This window comes from Dipodomys merriami, unplaced genomic scaffold, assembly GCF_024711535.1.
Source record: "Dipodomys merriami isolate MVZ:Mamm:240054 unplaced genomic scaffold, mDipMer1.0.p SCAF_1842, whole genome shotgun sequence".
NCBI classification, from domain to species: domain Eukaryota; kingdom Metazoa; phylum Chordata; class Mammalia; order Rodentia; family Heteromyidae; genus Dipodomys; species Dipodomys merriami.
The window spans coordinates 17,694-37,956 of NW_027203207.1; the positions used below are offsets into that span (position 1 = coordinate 17,694).

Here is a 20,263-nt window from a genome sequence, read left to right on the forward strand (position 1 = left end):
AGACAGACAGACAGACAGACAGACAGATAGATAGATAGATAGATAGATAGATAGATAGATAGATAGATAGACAGACCAATGGACAGATAGACAGAGCCATAGAGACAGATAGACAGAAGAATGGACAGAGAGATGAACAGATGGACAGATGAACAGATGGATAGATGGACCAATGGACAGATAGACAGAGGCATACACAGTCAGAGAGACAGATGGACAGATGGATGGATAGACGAGTGGATGGATGGATGGATTGAAAGAGATAACATGGACAGGTGGGTGGGTAGACAGACGGACGGACTGATGGATGTATAGACAGATAGGTAGACAGACACCTGACAGACAGGCAGACAGATAAATAGAGAGACAGGTGGACAGACAGATGGACAGATAGCTAAATGGATGGACCAGTGGACAAATAGACAGAATCATAGATAGACAGACAGAGTAATGGACAGATAGACAAACAGAGCCATAGACAGAGAGTGAGAGAGAGAGAGAGAGAGAGAGATGGACGGAAGGAAGGATACACAGGTAGGTAGACAGACAGTAGATAGATGGATGGACAGATGAATGGACAGACAGATACATTGGTGGACGGAGCGACACAGACACATGGACAGATAGACGGATGGACTGATGGATGGATAGACAGATGGACAGACAGAGAGACAGAGGGACAGACAGATGGACAAACAGAGGGACAGAGAGACAGAGGGACAGATGGACAGAGAAACGGACGGACAGATGGACAGAGAAACGGACGGACAGATGGACAGACGGACGGACAAGTAGACAGACGAACAGACAGACTGACAGAGACAGACAGACAGAGGGACAGACAGACAGACATAGACAGACTGACAGACAGATGGATAGACAGACGGACAGAGAGATGGACAGCCGGACGGACAGACAGACAGAGGGACAGAGCACTGTCTCCGACCAGCACAGGGGCCCTTATCCAACGCCCTGTCCCTCTGTCCCTCCCTCCGTCCGTCTGTCCATCCCCAGGCGTGGAGCTGACCCCAGCGGCGCCCGACACGCATGGGACGGACACGAGTGGATCTGACGCTGGCACGATGGACACGCGTGGAAATGTCACACATGGATCTGAAACTCACACGATGGTCATGCGTGGAAAGGACAGGCGTGGACCTCACAGGAGCAAACTGGACACGCGTAGGCCTGCCACTGACTTGATGATCACGTGTGAAAATGTCACATGTGACATGGACACGATCAGATCCCTTCCACACTCACTGGACACGCGTAAAACGCACATAACTGCATCTGACATGCGTGTAAATGTCACACGTGTAAATGTCACACGTGTAAATGTCACGCATGAAAGGGACACGATCATGTCCGTTATTCATAGGCCTAACCCCAGTGGAAATGTCACGCGTGGATCTGACTCTCAGATGATGGTCACACGTGGAAATGTCACGCGTGAAAGGGACACGATCAGACCCCTTCTGCGTGGACCTCACACTCTTAGAATGCACATACGTGGATCAGACACGCGTGCAAATGTCACGCTTGGATATGACAGGCGTGGAATGGACACGATCAGGTCCATTATTCATAGACCTGACACGCGTGAAAATGTCACGCATGAAAATGTCACGCATGGAATGGATGCGATCAGGTCCCTTCTGCATGGCCCTGATACTCTTGGACCGCACATGCATGGATCTGACACGCGTGTAAATGTCACGCATGAATCTGACACTCACACAATGGTCACACGTGGAAATATCACTCGTGAAAGGGACACGATCACATCCCTTCCACACTCACCTGTTACACATGAAGCGCACATGCGTGGCTTTGACACACGTGGAAATGTCATGCACGCCTCCCCCGCTCCCCCCGTGCTGCGTGAGGCGCCCACGGAGTTGGTGTCGGCCCACGCGGGCCTCACCCTGCACCTGCCCTGCACAGCCCAGGCCTGGCCCCCTGCGGCCCTACACTGGCGTCTGCCTGACGGGACCCACGTGAGACCCGTGCATGTGCACACGCACCCTCGACTCAGCGACATCTACGTCCTCCCCAATGGCACGCTGGTGCTGCGCCGCCTGCAGGCCCCGCGCCATGCTGGTGAGTACGAGTGCGTGGCCGTCAACACGCTGAGCATCGCGAAACGCACTGTGCACGTCGAAGTCACGCCCGCGCACGCGCGTCTCCCTCCCAGCGTCCGACCCCGAGGCCCGCTTGCCACGCGCGTGCCCCACGGCGCTGACCTCACGCTGCACTGCCATGCGCGTGGGGACCCCGCCCCACGCGTGTTCTGGAGGCTGCCAGATGGGCGACTGGTGGATGCTGGGAGCAGGTGAGTGTGGGAAGTGGGGGGCATCCATCCATCCACCCGTGCATCTACCCATCCACACATCCATCCATCCACTCATCCATCCACCCATCCATCCACCCATCGATCCATCCACCCATCCATCCATTCATCCATCTACCCATTCATCCATCCACCCATCCACCCTTCTATCCATCCATCCACCCACCCATCCATTCATCCATCCATCTACCCATCCATCCACCCATCCATCTACCCATCTATCCACCCATCCATCCATCCACCCATCCATCCACTCATCCATCCACCCACCCATCCACCCACCCATCCATCCACCCATCCATCCATCCATCTACCCATCCATCCACCCATCCATCTACCCATCCATCCACCCACCTATCCATCCACTCATCCATCCACCCGCCCATCCATCCACCCATCCATCCATCCATCTACCCATCCATCCACCCATCCATCCACCCATCCATCCACCCATCCATCCACCCACCTATCCATCCACTCATCCATCCACCCATCCATCTATCCACCCATAGTTGGGATAAAGATGATACCCCTTGATAGTTAATTGATAGAGGATGGATTAGACAGATGACATAGACACAGTAGACCATAGATAACAAATCGATTATCGATTAAATATTGATAGAGATGAGGTGGGGATGGTAGATCCATTAGCAGTGAATAGGTAATTGATAGGTCCTGGCTTGCCAGATCGCAAGGTAGAACCCTAGTGATCGATCATAGATGATCGATCAGGGATCGATACAAGATGAGTATTGGATGCATATGTCACATGTGCGAATAACTAACATTGGCTTCAAATTTGTCTTCCCTTCCTTATGGTCTTTCCTCCTATTACTTTCATCCCTCCTTCCTTCCCTCCTTCCCTCCTTCCTTCCCTCCTTCCCTCCCTCCTTTCTTCCTTCCCTTCTTCCTTCCTTTCTTCCCTCCTTCCCTTCTTCCTTCCTTCCCTCCGATCCTTCCTTCCTTCCCTCCAATCCTTCCTTCCTTCCCTCCAATCCTTCCTTCCTTCCCTCCAATCCTTCCTTCCTTCCATCCTTCCTTCCCTACATTCCTTCCTTCCTTCCCTCCAATCCTTCTATACTTCCTTCCCTCCAATCCTTCCTTCCTTCCAATCCTTCCATCCTTCCTTCCCTCCAATCCTTCCTTCCTTCCTTCCCTCCAATCCTTCCTTCCTTCCCTCCAATCCTTCCTTACTTCCCTCCAATCCTTCCATCTTTCCTTCCGTCCAATCCTTCCTTCCTTCCGTCCAATCCTTCCGTCCTTCCCTCCGATCCTTCCATCCTTCCATCCTTCCTATCCTCCAATCCTTCCTTCCAATCCTTCCCTCCAATCCTTCCTTCCCTCCTTCCTTCCCTAAATTCTCTCCTTCCTTCCCTCCGATCCTTCCATCCTTCCATCCTTCCTATCCTCCAATCCTTCCTTCCAATCCTTCCTTCCCTCCTTCCTTCCCTAAATTCTCTCCTTCCTTCCCTCCAATCCTTCCTTCACCCTTCCCTCCTTCCTTCCTGCCCTCCCTCCCTCTCCCCTCCCCAGCTCTGACATCCGGGTCCGCGCCTTTCCCAACGGCACGCTCTCCGTGCGTCCGGTGACGTCACGCGACGCGGGGGAGTATGTGTGCGTGGCGCGCAACGCGGCAGGCGACGCGCATGCACGGCTGCGCGTGGAGTTGGCGGCTGGGTCAGGCGCCTCCTATCTGCAACCCCGGCTTCCCGTGACCCCCGTGACCCAGGACGCCGACCCCAGGGAGGACTGCACTGCCCACCACCGCCTCCATGTCCCATCCGGTGTCCTGGGAGACCCGGATGTTCGGGTCGTGAGGCCTGATGGGAGTGTGGGGATCTGGGACCTGGGGCCTGGGTTAGACCTTGGATGTGTGACCACGGGTGGGGGGGCGGAGCCTGGGGCGGGTTCTTCCTCTTCCTCTCAGTCACTTCCTTCTTCCTCTTCCTCTTCATTTCCTGTTTTCTCTTCCTTTCCTTCCTTTTCCTCTCAATCACTTCCTTCTTCCGCTTCCTCTCAACATCATTCAACTTCTTCCTCTTCCTTTCCCTCTTCCTCTTCCTTTCCTGTTTCCTCTTCCTTTCCTTCTTCCTCTCCATCTCTTCCTTCCTCTTCCTCTCACCATCCTTCATCTTCTTCCTCTTCCTCTGCTTCCTCCTCTGCTTCTTTTCCTTCTTCCTCTTCCTTTCCTTCTTCCTCTTCCTCTCATCCCTTCCTGTTCTCTTCCTCTCAATCTCTTCCTTCTTCCTCTTCTTCCTTTCCTTCCTCTTCCTCTTCTCAGTCTCTTCCTTCTTCCTCTTCTTCCTTTCCTTCCTCTTCCTCTTCTCAGTCTCTTCCTTCTTCCTCTTCTTCCTTTCCTTCCTCTTCCTCTTCTCAGTCTCTTCCTTCTTCTTCACATTCTTTTCCTGCTTCCTCTTCTTTTCCTTCTTCTTCCTCTTCTCCATCTCTTCCTGCTTCCTCTTCTTCCTCTTCCTTTCCTTCTTCCTCTTCCTCTCAGTCTCTTCCTTCTTCCTCTTCATTTCCTGTTTCCTCTTCCTCTTCACTTCCTGGTTCCTCTTCACTTCCTGCTTCCCCTTCGCTTCCTGCTTCACTTCAGGCTTCCCCTTCACTTCCTGCTTCCTCTTCGTCTCCCACTTCCGCCCCGCTACCCCCCGAACTCTCTGTCCCCTACGGCGCCCCCGTGACCCTCACGTGCCCCGTGACCCAGGGGTTGCGCGCAGTGACCTGGCTGACGCCGGCCTCGCAGCCCGTGGCCTTCACTTCCGGCCTGGAGGACGCCCACTTCCGGGTGCTGCCAGATGGGCGTCTGCGCCTGCGGGGAGCACGGCGGGCCGACGCAGGCACGTACACGTGCGTGGCGGGGCGGGGCCGGCGCGCCACCGTGCGCCTACACGTGCAGCTGCGGGCGCCGCGCATCCGGGTCACGCCTGACGTCCATGACGACGTGAACGACGACATCCGGGTCTCCCCCGTGGTGCGTCTGCGCATGCGCTGCCAGGCGGATGGCGTCCCCGAGCCCCGCCTGCTGTGGGAACTTCCGGGCGGGCTGGTACTTCCAGTCCCGTATCGCAGTCGCATGGGGGGAGGGATCAGCGTGGATGCGCGCGGGACATTGGAAATCCCGGATGTGCGTGCGCTGCGCAGCGGTGGCAGCGACGCCGTGGCGTGCGTGGCGCGCAACCCGGCGGGCGAAGCCCGGATGTGGGTGCGGCTGCCGCCATGGTGGGCGCGGGCTCTGCCCACTGTGGCGTCGGCTCCGCCCTCTGAGGCGTTTACTCCGCCCCCTGGCGCGCCAGCTCCGCCCCATCACACGCCTGCCCTGCCATCTTGGGCGCTGGCTCCGCCCCCTGGTGTGCTGGCTCCGCCCTCTGAGGCAGCTCCGCCCCCTGGCCCGCCTGCCCCGCCATCTTGGGCGCTGACTGCGCCCCCTGATGCACCGACTCCGCCCCCTGGGGCAGTGTCGGGAGCGGCGCTGCGTGTGGCGCTGGGCGGCAGCTTCCGGCTGCGCTGCCCCATCTCCACGCTTCCGGTGTCCTGGCGCCTGCCCGGCGGGCTGGTGCTGCGTGGGCCGCAGAGGCGAGGCCGCTTCACGCTGGGCGCCGACGGCAGCCTGGAGGTGCGCGCCGCCTCGGAGCGCGACCGCGGCGCCTACGTCTGCCACTCCCACCCCGGGGCGCCGCCCGGACACGCCCCCCGCGCGCTGGAGACCCGGATGTTCAGCTTCATTCCCGCCACTAGGCCGCTGGGTGCCATGGCAGGGCAACGGACTGAGGAGACCCGGATGTGGGGCTTCATTCCCGCCGCTAGGCCGCGGCGTTCGGTTGCCGGGCAACCAAGTGAAGATACCAGGACGTTGGGCTCCACCGCAGCGTCTAGGCATCTGCGTTCGGTTGCCGGGCAACAGACCGAGAAGACCCGGATGTGGGGCTTCATTCCTGCCTTTAGGCCGCTGGGTTCGGTTGCCAGGAAAGCGCGTGAGACCCAGATGTCCAGCTCCAGCAAGACTCCTGGGCCCCAGCCGGAAGATGCCTGGATGTGGGGTTCCGAACCTGCGCGCGCTGTACAGAAGCTGCGGTCCGACCAGAGGCCATGGAGAGGCTAGGACCCGGATGTGGACTGGGAGGGACCCAGATGTGGACTGGGAAAGACCCGGATGTCACCTATCTCTGGGTCCACTGAGGGGCCAGGACCCGGATGTGGACTAGAAGGGACCCGGATGTCACTTTCTTCCATGTCCACTGACCCGGATGTGGCATGGAGGAACCGGATGTCACTTTCCTCCAGATGCACTGATGGGTCAGGACCCGGATGTGGACTAGGAGGGACCCGGATGTCACCTTCCTTCATGTCCACTGAGGGGCCAGTACACGGATGTGGACTGGGAGGGACCCGGATGTCACCCTCGTTTGCGTCCACTGACCCAGATGTGGCCTGGGGAACCCAGATGTCACTTATCTCCAGGTCCACTGAAGGGCCAGGACCCGGATGTGGACTGGGGGACCCGGATGTCACCCTCCTCCATGTCCACTCACCTGAAGGTGGCATCAGGGACCCGGATGTCACTTATCTCCAGGTCCACTGAGGGGCCAGGACCCGGATGTGGATGGGAAGACCCGGATGTCACCTATCTCCAGTTCCACTGAGGAGCCAGGACCCGTATGTGGACTGGGGGACCCGGATGTAACCTATCTGTAGGTCCACTCAGGGGCCAGGACCCGGATGTTGCGTGGGGAACCCGGATGTTATGTAAGTCCACGTCCATTAACCCGGGTGTGGACTGTGGCAGGGACCCGGATATATGCTGGACGGGACCCGGATATCACATCCATGGGCCTGGCTGTGGCGTGTGGAGTCCCAGATGTCACGCTCCTCTCCTTCTACTGACAGGGTCTAGGACCCGGATGTGGTGTGGGGATTCCGGATGTCAGGTCCCACCACATCCACTGATGGTCCAGGAACGAGATGTGGAATGGGAACTACCCGGATGTTAGGGACCTCCAGGTCCGTGAACCCGGATGTGGGCTGGGTACCCGGATGTTAGGGACCTCCAGGTCCATGAACCTGGATGTGGGGTGAGTACCCAGATGTTAGGGACCTCCAGGTCCATGAACGTGGATGTGGGGTGAGTACCCAGATGTTAGGGACCTCCAGGTCCGTGAACCCAGATATGGGGTGGGTACCCGGATGTTAGGGATCTCCAGGTCCGGGAACCCAGACGTGGAGGCGAGTACCAGGATGTCACTTATCTCCAGGCCCACTGGCAGGCGCCAGGACTTGGATGTGAGGGGTTTGGACCCGGATGTAAGGGTTGGGACCCAAATGTGAGGGGTTGAGACCCAGATGTGAGAGGTGGAACCCAGATGTGGGCGGAGCAGGCGCTCCACACCTTGGCTCCGGGCTCCAGCTGTGCTTTGGGCCGTTGGGGTCCTTTCCCAGACTCGGAGGCAATAAAGCAGCCGTGCTGCTTCTGGATGGAATTCTTCCTCACTTCCGCCCCAGCGCAGGCCATGCCCTCCTGAAACCCTCACTTCTGCCCCAGCACAGGCCACACCCTCCTGAGACCCCTCATTTCTGCCCAGCACAGGCCACACTCTCATTTCCGCTCCTAGCACAGGCCACGCCCTCCTGGGGCCCTCATACATTCTCAGCACAGGCCATGCCCTCCTGAGACCCTCACTTCCTTCCCAGCACAGGCCACGCCCTCCTGAGACCCTCACTTCCGCCCCAGCGCAGGCCACGCCCACATAGGTCCCTCACTTCCGCCTCATTGCAGGCCACACCCTCCTGAGACCCTCACTTCTGCCTCATTGCAGGCCACGCCCTCCTGAGACCCTCAGTTTAGCTCCAGCACAGGCCACGCCCTCCTGAGTCCCTCACTTCCTCCCCAGCACAGGCCACGCCCTCCTGAGAACAGGCCACGCCCCCTGAGACCCTCACTACATTCCCAGCACAGGCCAAGCCCTCCTGAGTCCCTCACTTCCTCCCCAGCCCAGGCCACGCCCTCCTGAGCTCTGGCCACGGCCTACTGAGCGCAGGCCACGCCCTCTGGGCACAGGCCACCCTCCCTGACGGTCCTGACTATTATTGCAGCCTTCCATGTAGTTCTCGAGGTTTCCCGCCTCCCCTTCCTCCTGCCTCTGCCAGGCCTGGCAATTTCTTGGCGCCCAGCCCAGCAACTCCGGGCTTTTCCCTTCCTTCCCCGCCTTCCCCTTCAGCACCACATCCTGTTCCTTTCTAAGGAACAAAGGGGACTTTTATTTTGGAGGGGGGGAATGTTGTGCTTTCCAAGGAACAAGGGGACTTTTATTTTGGAGGGTTGTTGTGGAGTTCTGGCTGCTGGAGTGACTTGGACATTTGAGCCCTGCGAGCTTCCTGGCTGGCAGGGAGAGCAGCAGGCCCAGGCGCTGATGGCAGAGAACTGTGGATGTGAGTTCGTCCTCTGGGGAACACGGGGAGAGGTGTGGGGACCCGGGGTGGGAGGGCTTCGATTGTTCTATGAAGCCCCCCCCCCAGATGTCCCACCATGCCCCGGGGTGGGGGTTGCAGGGCCCCGCCACAGGCCTGGAAAGACGAGGTGAGGGGCTGATGTACTGGTGGGGGCAACAGCAGCCTGGCCCTGGGGTGGCCGGATGTTACTCAGCTCTTCCCCACTTCCTGCTTCCAGCATTCTCTTCCAGGAAACGGGGAGCATCATGGGAAGGACGGGATCCTGGACGCCAAGTTGGTCAGGAGAGGGCCTGGAGGGAGGGGGAGTCCTTCCATCCCTCTTCCCATTCACCCATCCATCCATCCACCCATCCATCCATCCACCCATCCATCCATCCATCCACCCAACCATCCATCCACTCACCCACCCATCCATTCATCCATCCATCCATCCATCCATCCATCAATCCATATCCCCATCCATCCATCCACCCACCCACCTATTCATCCACCCATCCACCTATTCATCCACCCATCTATCCATCCACCCATCCACCTATTCATCCATCCACCTATTCATCCATCCATCCACCCACCCATCCATCCATCCACCCATCCAACCATTCATCCATCCACCCACCCATCCATCCACCCATCCATCCATACACCCAACCACCCATCCATCCACCCATCCACCCACCCATCCATCCATCCACCCATCCATCCATCCACTGTGCATCCATCCATCCACCCATCCATCCATCCACCCATCCACCTATCCATCCATCCATCCATCCATACATACATACATACATCCACCCATCCACCCATCCATCCACCCATCCATCCATCCATCCACCCATCCATCCATCCACCCATTCCCCCATCCACTCATCCATCCAACCATCCATCCATCCACCCATCCATTCACCCATCCATCCATCCATCCACCCATCCACCTATCCATCCATCCATCCACCCATCCACCTATCCATCCATCCATCCACCCATCCATCCACCCATCCACCGCTCCTCCTCCTCTCTCTCCTCCTCAGGTCGCACAGCGGCTGCGCAGCCCCACCCCTCGCCTTCCTCCTCCTCCTCCTCCTCCCCCCTGGCCCCTGCGCAGGCCCCACCCCCTCGCGCCCCAACTTCCTGCTGCTCTTGGCCGATGACCTGGGCCTGGGCGACCTGGACAGCTTCGGGAACCGCAGCCTGCGGTGAGCAGAGGGGGAGGCCCGGATGTGGGGCCTTAGTTACCCGGATGTGGGAGCTCAGATCCCTGGATGTTCCACCAGGAGAACTGTATAGACATCTAGTAACTCAGTTCCCCAGATGTTGGATGTTAGTGCCCCGGATGTTGGATATCATGTCCCGGGATGTTAAATCTTAGTACCCCGGATGTGGGAGATCATGTCCTCAGATATTGGACTTAAGTGCCCCGGATGTAGGAGCTCAGGTCCCCAGATGTTGGAGGTTAGTGCCCCGAATGTTGGAGCTCAGGTCCCCGGATGTGGGATGTTAGTGCCCCGGATGTTGGAGGACAGGTCCAAGGATGTTAGATCTTAATGCCCCAGATGTGGGAAATCAGGTTCTCGGATGTTAGATGTTAGTGCTCCGAATGTTGGAGATCAGGTCCCTGGATGTTAGATGTTAGTACCCCGGATGTTAGATGTCAGGTGCTCGGATGTTGAAGATCAGGTCCCCGGATGTTGGATATCAGGTCCCCGGATGTTACATGTTAGTATCCCGGATGTTAGAGCTCAGTTCCCCAGATGTTCCACCAGGAGAACTGTATAGACATCTAGTGGACCTCACGTCCCCGGATGTTGGATGTTAGGTCTCCGGATGTTGGAGTTCAATTCCCAGGATGTTGGATCTCAGTTCCCTGGATGTTGAAGATCAGATCCCCTGATGTGGGATGTTAGTGCCCCGGATGTTGGAGATCAGGTCCTCGGATGTTAAATCTTAGTATACCCCAGATGTGGGAAATCAGGTTCCCGGATGTTACATGTTAGTACCCCAGATGTTGGAGATCAGGCCCCCGGATGTTGGACCTCAGATCCCTGGATGTTGGATGTTAGGTCCCCGGATGTTGGAATTCAATTCCCTGGATGTTGGATCTTAGTACCTCGGATGTTGGATGTCAGGTCCCCGGATGTTTGAGATCAGAACCCGGATGTTGGGCCTTAGCTCCCCGGATGTAGGAGCCCAGTCCACAGATATAGATCTTAGTACTCTGGATGTGGGATCTCAGGGCCCCAGATGTTGGATCTTAGATCTCCAGATGTTGGCCCTCAGGTTCCCAGATGTTGGATGCCAGGTCCCCAGATGTTGGACCTCAGGTCCCCAGATGTTGGATCTTAGTACCCCGGATGTGGGATCTCAGGTCCCCGGATGTGGGATCTCAGGGCCCCGGATGTTGGAGTTTAGCTCCTGGGATGTTGGGCATTAGATCCCCGGATGTTAGACCCCAGGTCCCCGTATGTTCTTGGCTGTGACTCAGTTTGCTTCTCCCCACACAGCATCCCGCACCTGGACGGCCTGGCCCGCGATGGCGTGCGGCTGACCCAGCACCTGGCAGCAGCGTCCGTCTGCAGCCCAAGCCACGCAGCCTTCCTGACGGGACGCTACCCTGTGCGCCTGGGTCAGTATGGGGGGGTGGGACATCCGGGGAACGGAGGGAGCGGTGGGGGGGAGGCGGTGGGGGGGGAGGCGGGGGCGGGACATCCGGGGATCTGAGAGCCAACATCCAGGGTACTAAGATCCAACATCCGTGGACCTGATATCCAACATCTGGGGATCTGAGACCCAACATCCGGGGATCTAAAGCCCAACATCCGGGGAACTGAGCACCAACATCGGGGTACTGAGCTCTAACATCCAGGGACTTCATCTCTAACATCCGGGTTACTAAGATCCAACATCCGGGGATCTGAGCACCAACATCCAGGGCACTGAACTCTAACATCCGGGGACCTTATCTCTAACATCCATTGTACTAAGATCCAACATCCGGGGATCTGAGGCCTAACATTCTGGGAATTGAACTCCAACATCCGAGGATCTGACATCCACCATCCGGGATACTAAGATCCAACATCCGGGAACCTGAGCCCCAACATCCGGGGAACTGAGCTCCAACATCTGGGGATCTGAGGGCCAACATACCCGAATCTGAGCTCCAATATACGGGGTAGTAAGATCCAACATCCAGGGAACTGAGCTACAACATCCGGGTAACTGAAGTCCAACATCTGGGGTCCTGATATCCACCATACAGGGCACTGAACTCCATCATCCGGGGATGAGGGCCAACATCCGGGATACTAACATCCAACATCCGGGGACCTGAGGTCCAACATCCAGGGAACTGAGGCCCAACATCTAGGGCACTGAGGTCAACCAGAGGGAGGGGAGGACTTCTCCGAGGATCTCAGGTTCAAATCCCTGAGACTCTGGGACTTCCCCCCTGAACCACCAGGAAACCGGAAGTGATGCCATATTGGTTTCCCCCGAGGGCTCCCAGGGCTGGGGTCCTTTCCACCCCGGGTGGGCAGGTCCCAGGCTATCCCAGACACAGCAGGCCTTCCCCTTGAAGGTGCTAGATGCCCCCTCCTTACCCAGGACGCCATCATCACTGACCTAGGGTCCTTCTCCTCTCTCTTGGAAGGCATGGTGGGCGGCCGTGTCTGGCGGGCTGCCCACTTCCGAGATCACCTTCGCCAAGATCCTGCAGCAGCAGGGATATGCCACCGGCCTCATAGGTAAGAGAGAAGTCATCCATCCACCCATCCATCTATCCACCCATCCCCCATCCATCCATCCATCCATCCATCCATCCACCCATCCATCCATCCATCCACCCCTCCATCCATCCATCCATCCACCCATCCACCCATCCATCCATCCATCCACTCATCCATCCATCCATCCACCCATCCACCTATTCATCCATCCATCCATCCACTCACCCATCCATCCATCCATCCATCCATCCATCCATCCATCCATCCACCCATCCATCCACCCACCCATCCATCCAACCATCCATCCACCCATCCACCCATCCACCCATCCATTCACTCATCCATCCATCTCTTCCCCTCCAGGCAAATGGCACCTGGGCCTCAACTGTGAGTCCCCCACTCACCACTGCCACCACCCCCTGAACCATAGGTTCGACTCCTTCTTCGGGGTCCCCTTCACCCTGATGGGGGACTGCCTGCAAGCGGAGCCCTCGGAGAAGCGAGCGTGTCTGCAAGGGCCCCTGGACCTGGGGGCGCAGCTGCTGCTTCTTTCCCAGCTCTGCCTGGCCGCTGGGAAGCTCACGGGCCTGCTGGGCCTGCGCTGGGTGCCCAGGGTGCTGGGCCCCGGATGTGGGGCCTTGCTCCTGGCCTGCACCTCCCGCCTCCTAGGTGTCTTCATCGTCCACGCCGACTGCTTCCTGATGAGGGATCACCAGGTCGTCCAGCAGCCTCTGAGGTTCGAGGCCAGCACGGGGCTGTTCTTGCGGGAGGCTGAGGCCTTCATCCACAGGTCAGCCTGGGGTCGGGGAGGGGGACAGATGCCATCTACTAGTTCTCTATAGTCAACTGGTAGACCTTAGATCCCCGGATGTACATCCAGTAGATCTCTATAGTCAACTGTCAACCTCAAATCCTGAATGTTCCACTAGGAGATCTCTATAGGCATCTGGTAGACCTCAGATCCCCGGATGTACATCCAGTAGATCTCTGTAGTCAACTGGTCAATCTCAAATCCCTGGATGTTCCATCAATAGATCTCTATAGACATCTGGTAGACCTCAGATCCCCTGATGTACATCTACTAGATCTCTATAGTCAACTGGTAGACCTCAGGTGCCCAGATGTATATCCAGTAGATCTCTATAGTCAACTGTCAACCTCAAATCCCCGGATGTTCCATCAATGGATCTCTATAGACATCTGGTAGACCTCAGGTTCCCGGATGTTCCATCAGTAGATCTGCAGAGACATCTGGTAGAATCAAGTCCCAGGATGTTACATCCAGTAGATCTCTATAGACATCTGGTAGACCTCAGGTCCTTGGATGTTCCATCTAGTAGATCTGTAGAGACATCTGGTAGACCTCAGATCAGACCACGATCAATCATTGGTAGTATTGATCAGATCATGATCGATTATTGGTAATAACTGTTCAGATGATGTTCGATTATTGGTAATAACTGATCAGCTCATGTTCAATTATTGGTATTATCGATCAGATGATGTTCGATTATTGGTATTATCGATCACATCACGATCGAATATTGGTATTATTGATCAGATCCTGTTCGATTATTAGTAATATCTGATCAGCTCATGTTCTATTATTGGTCATATCGATCAGATGATGTTTGATTATTGGTAATAACTGATCAGATCTGTTCGATTATTGGTAATAACTGATCAGATCACGATCGATTATTGGTATTTTCAATCAGATCACTATTGATTATTGGTATTATCGATCAGATCATGATCGATTATTGGTATTATCGATCACATCACGATCGATTATTGGTATTTTCGATCAGATCAGGATCGATTATCAATCATCTGATCGATTATTGGCAATATCTGATCAGGTCAGTTATTGGTGAGGTTATTGATGATGGGGGCGGGGTCTGACGTGGGTCCGCAGGCACCAGGCCCGCCCCTTCCTCCTCCTCGTCTCCTTCCTCCACGTCCACGTCCCGCTGGTCACCTCACCCGCCTTCTGGGGCTGCAGCTCGCACGGCGCCTACGGCGACGTGGAGGAGCTTGACTGGATGGTGGGTGAGTGCAGGGGGGGAACTGAGGCACGGTGCGTGGGATGGGGGAAACTGAGGCACGGGGGTGGGGTGAGTGGGTTGGGGGAAACTGAGGCACGGAGATGGGGTGAGCGGGATGGGGGAAACTGAGGCATGGGAACGGGGTCAATGGGTTGGGGTAAACGGAGGCACGGTGCACTTGGATAAACTGAGTCACTGGGCATGTTGGGGGTAAACTGAGGCATGGTGCACTTGGGTAAACTGAGGCACGGTGCATGTTGGGTAAACTGAAGCACGGTGCATGTTCAGGGTGAACTGATGCACGGTGCATTTGGGTAAACTGAGTCACTGGGTATTGGGGTAAACTGAGGCACGGTGTATTTGGGTAAACTGAGTCACTGGGCATGTTGGGTAAACTGAGGCATGGTGCATGTTGGGTAAACTGAGGCACTGGGCATGTTGTGTAAACTGAGGCATGGTGCATGTTGGGTAAACTGAGGCACGGGGATGAGGTGAGTGGGTTGAGTAAACTGAGGCACTGGGATGGGGGTAAACTGAGGCCCGGTGAGCATTGGGGGTAAACTGAGGCACGGTGCCTGTTGGGTAAACTGAGTCATTGGGCATAAACTGAAGCACGATGGAAATTTGTAAACTGAGTCACGATGCATGTTGGGTAAACTGAGGCATGGTGCATGTTGGGGGTAAACCTAGGCACGGTGGACGCTGGGGGTAAACTGAGGCACGGATCCATTGCCCCCCCACAGGGCGACTGCTGGTGGCGCTGGACGGCGCAGGGCTGGGGCGCTGCACCCTTGTCTACTTCACGTTGGATCACGGTGCCTCGCTGGAGGCCCGGGCTGGGGGCGCCCGCCTCGGGGGTTCCAACAGCGTGCACCGAGGCGAGGGGGAAACTGAGGCAGGATGGGCGGGGGGTCTCCCACGCGGCCCGACCCCGCCATTGACCTTTGCCCTTCGCTCCCCCCTTGCAGGTGGCAAAGGCATGGGTGGCTGGGAGGGTGGCATCCGGGTTCCCGGGCTGGCGTGCTGGCCCGGGACGCTGCCTGCAGGGCGCCTGGTGCCTGAGCCCACCAGCCTCATGGACCTGTTCCCCACCGTGGTGCGCCTGGCCGGGGGCTGGGTTCCGGCGGACAGGTAGTCGTTCGCCGGCCTGGGTCCCCACGGGGTGGGTGGGAAGGGGGGTCATCCGGGGCCTCAGGGATCCCGAGGGGGGGAGGCTGAGGCCTGCACATCCGGGTCTCTGGGGGCTCAGAAGCCTACACATCCGGGTCTCTGAGGGCTCAGACCTGCACATCCGGGTCTCTAAGACCCAAGACCCGGGGCTCAGGCCTTGACATCCGGGTCTCTGGGGGCTCAGAAGCCTTTACATCCGGGTAACTAAGGGCTCAGGCCTGCAAATCCGGGCCTCTGAGCACTCAGAAGCCTGGACATCTGGGTCTCTGAGGACTCAGGCCTTCATATCGGGGTCTCTAAGGCATCAGGGCTGCACATCCAGGTCTCTGAGTACCTAGGCCCAGGTCTCAGTCCTGGACATCCGGGTCTCTGAGGGCTCAGGACTGCACCTCTGGGTCACTGAAGGCTCAGAAGCCTGCACATCCGGGTCTCTGGGATCTCAGGCCTGCACATCCGGGTCTCTGGGGGCTCAGAAGCATGGACATCCGGGTCTCTGAGCGCTCAGAAGCTTGGATATTCGGCTCTCTGAGGCCTCAGGCCTACACATCCAGGTCTCTAAGACCAGAGGCCTGTGTCTTAGACCTGCACATCCGGGTCTCTGAGGGCTCAGAAACCTGGACATCTGGGTCTCTGGGATCTCTGGCCTGCACATCCGGACCTCTGAGCACTCAGAAGCCTGCACATCCGGGTCTCTACAGGCTCAAGCCTTGACATCCGGGTCTCTGGGGGCTCTGGCCTGCACATCCGAGTCTCTGAGCGCTCAGAAGCCTGCACATCCGGGTCCCGCAGGGAGGTGGACGGCCGGGACCTGATGCCCGTGCTGCTGAGGACGGCGCAGGCCGCAGGCCACAACTTCCTGCTGCACTACTGCGAGGCCCGGCTGCACGCCGTGCGCTGGTTCAACCGCCCAAGTGAGTGCCTCAACCTCCGCGGGGCCCCAGGGCGGGGGAGGGGGCTGCATGCGAGCGCGCAGGGACCCGGATGCAAGGCCTGGGGTGGGAGACCTGGATGTGGGAATCCTCGGATGTGGGAATCCCGGGATGTGAGGACCTGGATGGAAGGCATGAGATGGGAATCCCCGGATGTAAGGTCCCGGATGTGAAGTCCCCAATGGGAATTCCCGGATGTGAGACTCCAGATGTGAGGTAATGGATGAGAATCCCTGGATGTGAGGCCCCGGATGTGAGATCCCGGATGTGAGGCCTCGGATGGGAATCCCCAGATGTGAGGCCCCGGATGTGAGGTCCCAGATGGGAATCCCTGGCTGTGAGGTCCCGGATGTGAGGCCCCGCATGTGAATCCCCGGATGTGAAGTACCGCATGTGAATCCCCGGATGTGAGGGCCTGGATGTGAATCCCTGGATGTGAGGTCCTAGATGGGAATCCCCGGATGTGAATACCCAGATGTGAGGTCCTGGATGGGAATCCCGGATGTAAGGTCTTGCGTGTGAATGCCCTGATGTGAATCCCCGGATGTGATGTCCTGGATGTGAATTCCCGGATGGGAATCCCCGGATGTGAGGCCCCGGATGTTACTCCTTTCTCCCCACCCCCCGCAGGCTGCACGGTGTGGAAGCTGCACTTCGCCACTCCGTGCTTCGACCCGCCGGGCTCGGGCGCCTGCCTCGGTTTCCCTGCCTGCGCCTGCTCCAGGCGGTGCATGACCCGCCACCGGCGGCCACTGCTCTTTGACCTGACGGCAGACCCGGGGGAGACCCGCCCGCTGCGGGGCCCGATGGCGACGCGCAGGCGCGTGGAGGCTGCAGTGGCCCGGATGCTGCGCACGTGCCGCCCCCGCGCGGCCCCGCCCCTCGCCCTTGCACACAACACCTGGAGCCCGCGCCTGCAGCCCTGCTGCGTGCCCGGACCGCTCTGTGCCTGCGACCACCTGATCCCCGACCTCTGACCCCGACCCGACCCCCAACCCCCAACTGCCCGGTGCTACGGCAGATCCTGGCCTGCGCCTCTCACATCCAGGGACTCACATCCGAGTATTAAACATCCGGGTATACTCAAATACAGAGATTCCCACATCCGGGGATTCCCACATACAGACTCTCCACATCCAGGGATTCCTACATCTGGGGATTCTCACATCCGGGGATTCTCACTTCTGGGGACTCACATCCGGGGATTCCCGGGGATGTATTCACACATCCGGGGAATCCTACATCCGGGGACTTTTACACCCGGAGAGTCTCACATCCAGAGACTCTCACATCCGGGGATTCCCACATACAGACTCTCACATACGGTGATTCTCACATCCGGAGATTCTCACATCCAGAGATTTCCACATCCGGGGATTCTCATATCCGGGGATTCCCACTTCCAGGGATGCTCAGACCAGGGAATTCCCACATCTGGGGAAATCTCACATCCAGAGACTCTCACATCCGGGGATTCTCACATTTTTGGATTTTCACATCCGGGAATTCTCAGATCCAGGGATTCTCACATCCGGGGATTCCCACAGCCAGGGATTCTCACATCCAGGGATTCCCACATCTAGAGATTCCTACATCCCGGGATTGTCACATCCGGGGACTTTTACATCCAGAGACTCTCACATGTGGGGACTCTTACATCTGGGAACTCCTACATCTGGGGATTCCCACATCCGGGGATTTTCACATTCAGAGAGTCTCACATCATGGGATTCTCAGACCCAGGGCTTCACATATCCTGGGACTCTCACATCCTGAGCCTCTCATCCTGGACCTCCACCTCGGGCCTCCCATCCAGGGCCTTTCCCCAGCCTCCCATCCGGAGCCCTGTCACATCCGGGCCTCTCTCCTCTAGCTTCCCACACAATAAAACCTCGTGAGCACCGTACCGCACGGCAGGGTCAGCGGTCACGGGGGTCAGAGGCCGGGCACTGGTCCTGCCTTCCATTTCAGGTCATTTCCAGTTGTTGCTAGCATACAGGGCTGGTCCTGCCTTCCATTTGAGGCCATTTCCGGTCATTGCTATGGTATAGGACTGGTCCTGCCTTCCATTTCAGGCCACTTCCAGTCGTTGCTAGGGTATAGGACTACTCCCACCTTCCATTTCAGGCCACTTCCGGTCATTGCTAGGGTATAGGACTAGACCCACCTTCCATTTCAGGTCACTTCCAGTCGTTGCTAGGGTATAGGACTAGTCCCACCTTCCATTTCAGATCATTTCTGGTGGTTGCTAGGGTATAGAACTAGTCCTGCCTTCCATTTCAGGCCATTTCCGGTGGGTTGCTAGGATACAAGCTTGGTCCCGCCCTCCTCCAGGACGTCCCACCACCTAGATTCACACCTGATTGGCTTATTCCATGAAAGCCCTCCCTCACTTTCCTAATTCCCTTGTCATTGGTCCAGCTGTAAGACACGCCCCTTAGCCCCCCCACAAATCCAACTCGCTGCTGATTGGACCTCACACCACAGTCCTCCTAACTACGTGAACTCGGATTCAGATTGGCCCAGCGGGATTGGAGATGTGGGGTACCTGGATGTTGGACCACTCTGGGGGGGGGTGGTTGGGTGGATGGATGGGTGGATGACCAGGCCTTCAAACTCTTCCCCTTCTGTGCCTGTCCCAGGGGACCCCAATGACCTCTCCAGGGATTGACCCAGGTGGGCCTATAGCTCCTTATTGCAGTAGGATAAGTCATGTCGGAGGTCTGTGTCTCCCTAGGCCTAGGATGCATTGCACCTGCATGATATCCAGGTCTTCTCTGGAGGGAGGGCCCCATTGGCTTCCCCGGGGACTCCTCCAGCCGCACCCCCTGCTCTGATTGGCTGACACGCCTGTCTCCCACCCAGGGAAGCTGCGGGTCCAGTTCGGCCTCTTCCTTGGGTGAGGTTAAAAGGCAGGGCGTGCTGTCCATCATCTCTGGGCCCCACCCCCTGCCAAGCCAATAGCTGGAGACTCGATCTGTGTGAAGCCACGCCCCTTCGTGGCTAGTTCTGTGGACTCTGTTTATGCCCATCACCCAGAGGTCCCGCCCACTAGTGAATGTATGGGCGTAGGGGCTGTCCTTCACTTCCAGGTCCCGCCTCCTGGCTGTTGGAAGGCCACAGGGGCTGTCTGTCTCTTCCAGGTCCTGCCCCTGGCTGTTGGAAGGCCATAGGGGCTGTCTGTCACCTCCAGGCCCCGCCCCCTGGCTGTTGAAAGACCACAGGGGCTGTTTGTCTCCTCCAGGTCCCACCCTCTGGCTGTTGTGTGGACATTTGTCCTGTCTGTAACCTTCAGGCCACGCCCCCTTGCAATTAGATGGCCACACGGGCTGTCATTCACCTCCAGGCCACGCCTCCTACGCCATCTTACGTCATGTCAAGCCGAGGCCCCGCCCACAAGTGACTGACGGGACGCTCTAGCTGTCCATCACAATCCTGTCCCGCCCTGCGCCTGTCTCCACACTGCACAGACGCCAGAGGGGAAGGAAACGCTGCGCATGTGCAGGGAGTGGCTCCAAAGGGGTGGAGCCTACGCATGCACAATGGAAAGATGGGTTGGGCAGACAGGCCTGACAGCGCGCATGC

General features: G+C 57.7%; 3 protein-coding genes across 3 annotated transcripts in view; all 3 read left to right on the forward strand.

The window, feature by feature from the left end:
• Window positions 1-8,781, forward strand: part of LOC138830147 (matrix-remodeling-associated protein 5-like) — a gene marked incomplete at its 5' end in the record, with an annotated part of 26,116 nt that extends 17,335 nt beyond the window's left edge. The window contains 2 exons of the mRNA XM_070026581.1: window positions 1,015-2,335; window positions 3,890-8,781. Of these exons, the coding sequence (XP_069882682.1) occupies window positions 1,015-2,335; window positions 3,890-6,458 (3,890 nt within the window). The remainder of the gene's footprint in view (window positions 1-1,014; window positions 2,336-3,889) is intronic.
• On the forward strand, window positions 8,764-11,862 carry LOC138830149 (uncharacterized). Its single transcript, XM_070026582.1, has 4 exons — window positions 8,764-8,782; window positions 9,021-10,002; window positions 11,308-11,429; window positions 11,701-11,862. The coding sequence occupies exons 1-4, from the start codon at window positions 8,764-8,766 to the stop codon at window positions 11,748-11,750; spliced, it is 1,173 nt and encodes a 390-aa protein (XP_069882683.1). The 3' UTR covers window positions 11,751-11,862.
• Window positions 11,863-12,279: 417 nt separating this feature from the next.
• Window positions 12,280-18,630, forward strand: LOC138830150 (arylsulfatase L-like). The gene is made up of 8 exons (XM_070026583.1): window positions 12,280-12,342; window positions 12,456-12,549; window positions 12,895-13,321; window positions 14,450-14,583; window positions 15,323-15,457; window positions 15,548-15,710; window positions 16,539-16,660; window positions 17,309-18,630. Exons 1-8 carry the CDS (start codon window positions 12,280-12,282, stop codon window positions 17,653-17,655), a joined length of 1,485 nt encoding a protein of 494 aa, XP_069882684.1. The 3' UTR covers window positions 17,656-18,630.
• The last annotated feature ends 1,633 nt before the right edge of the window (window positions 18,631-20,263 follow it).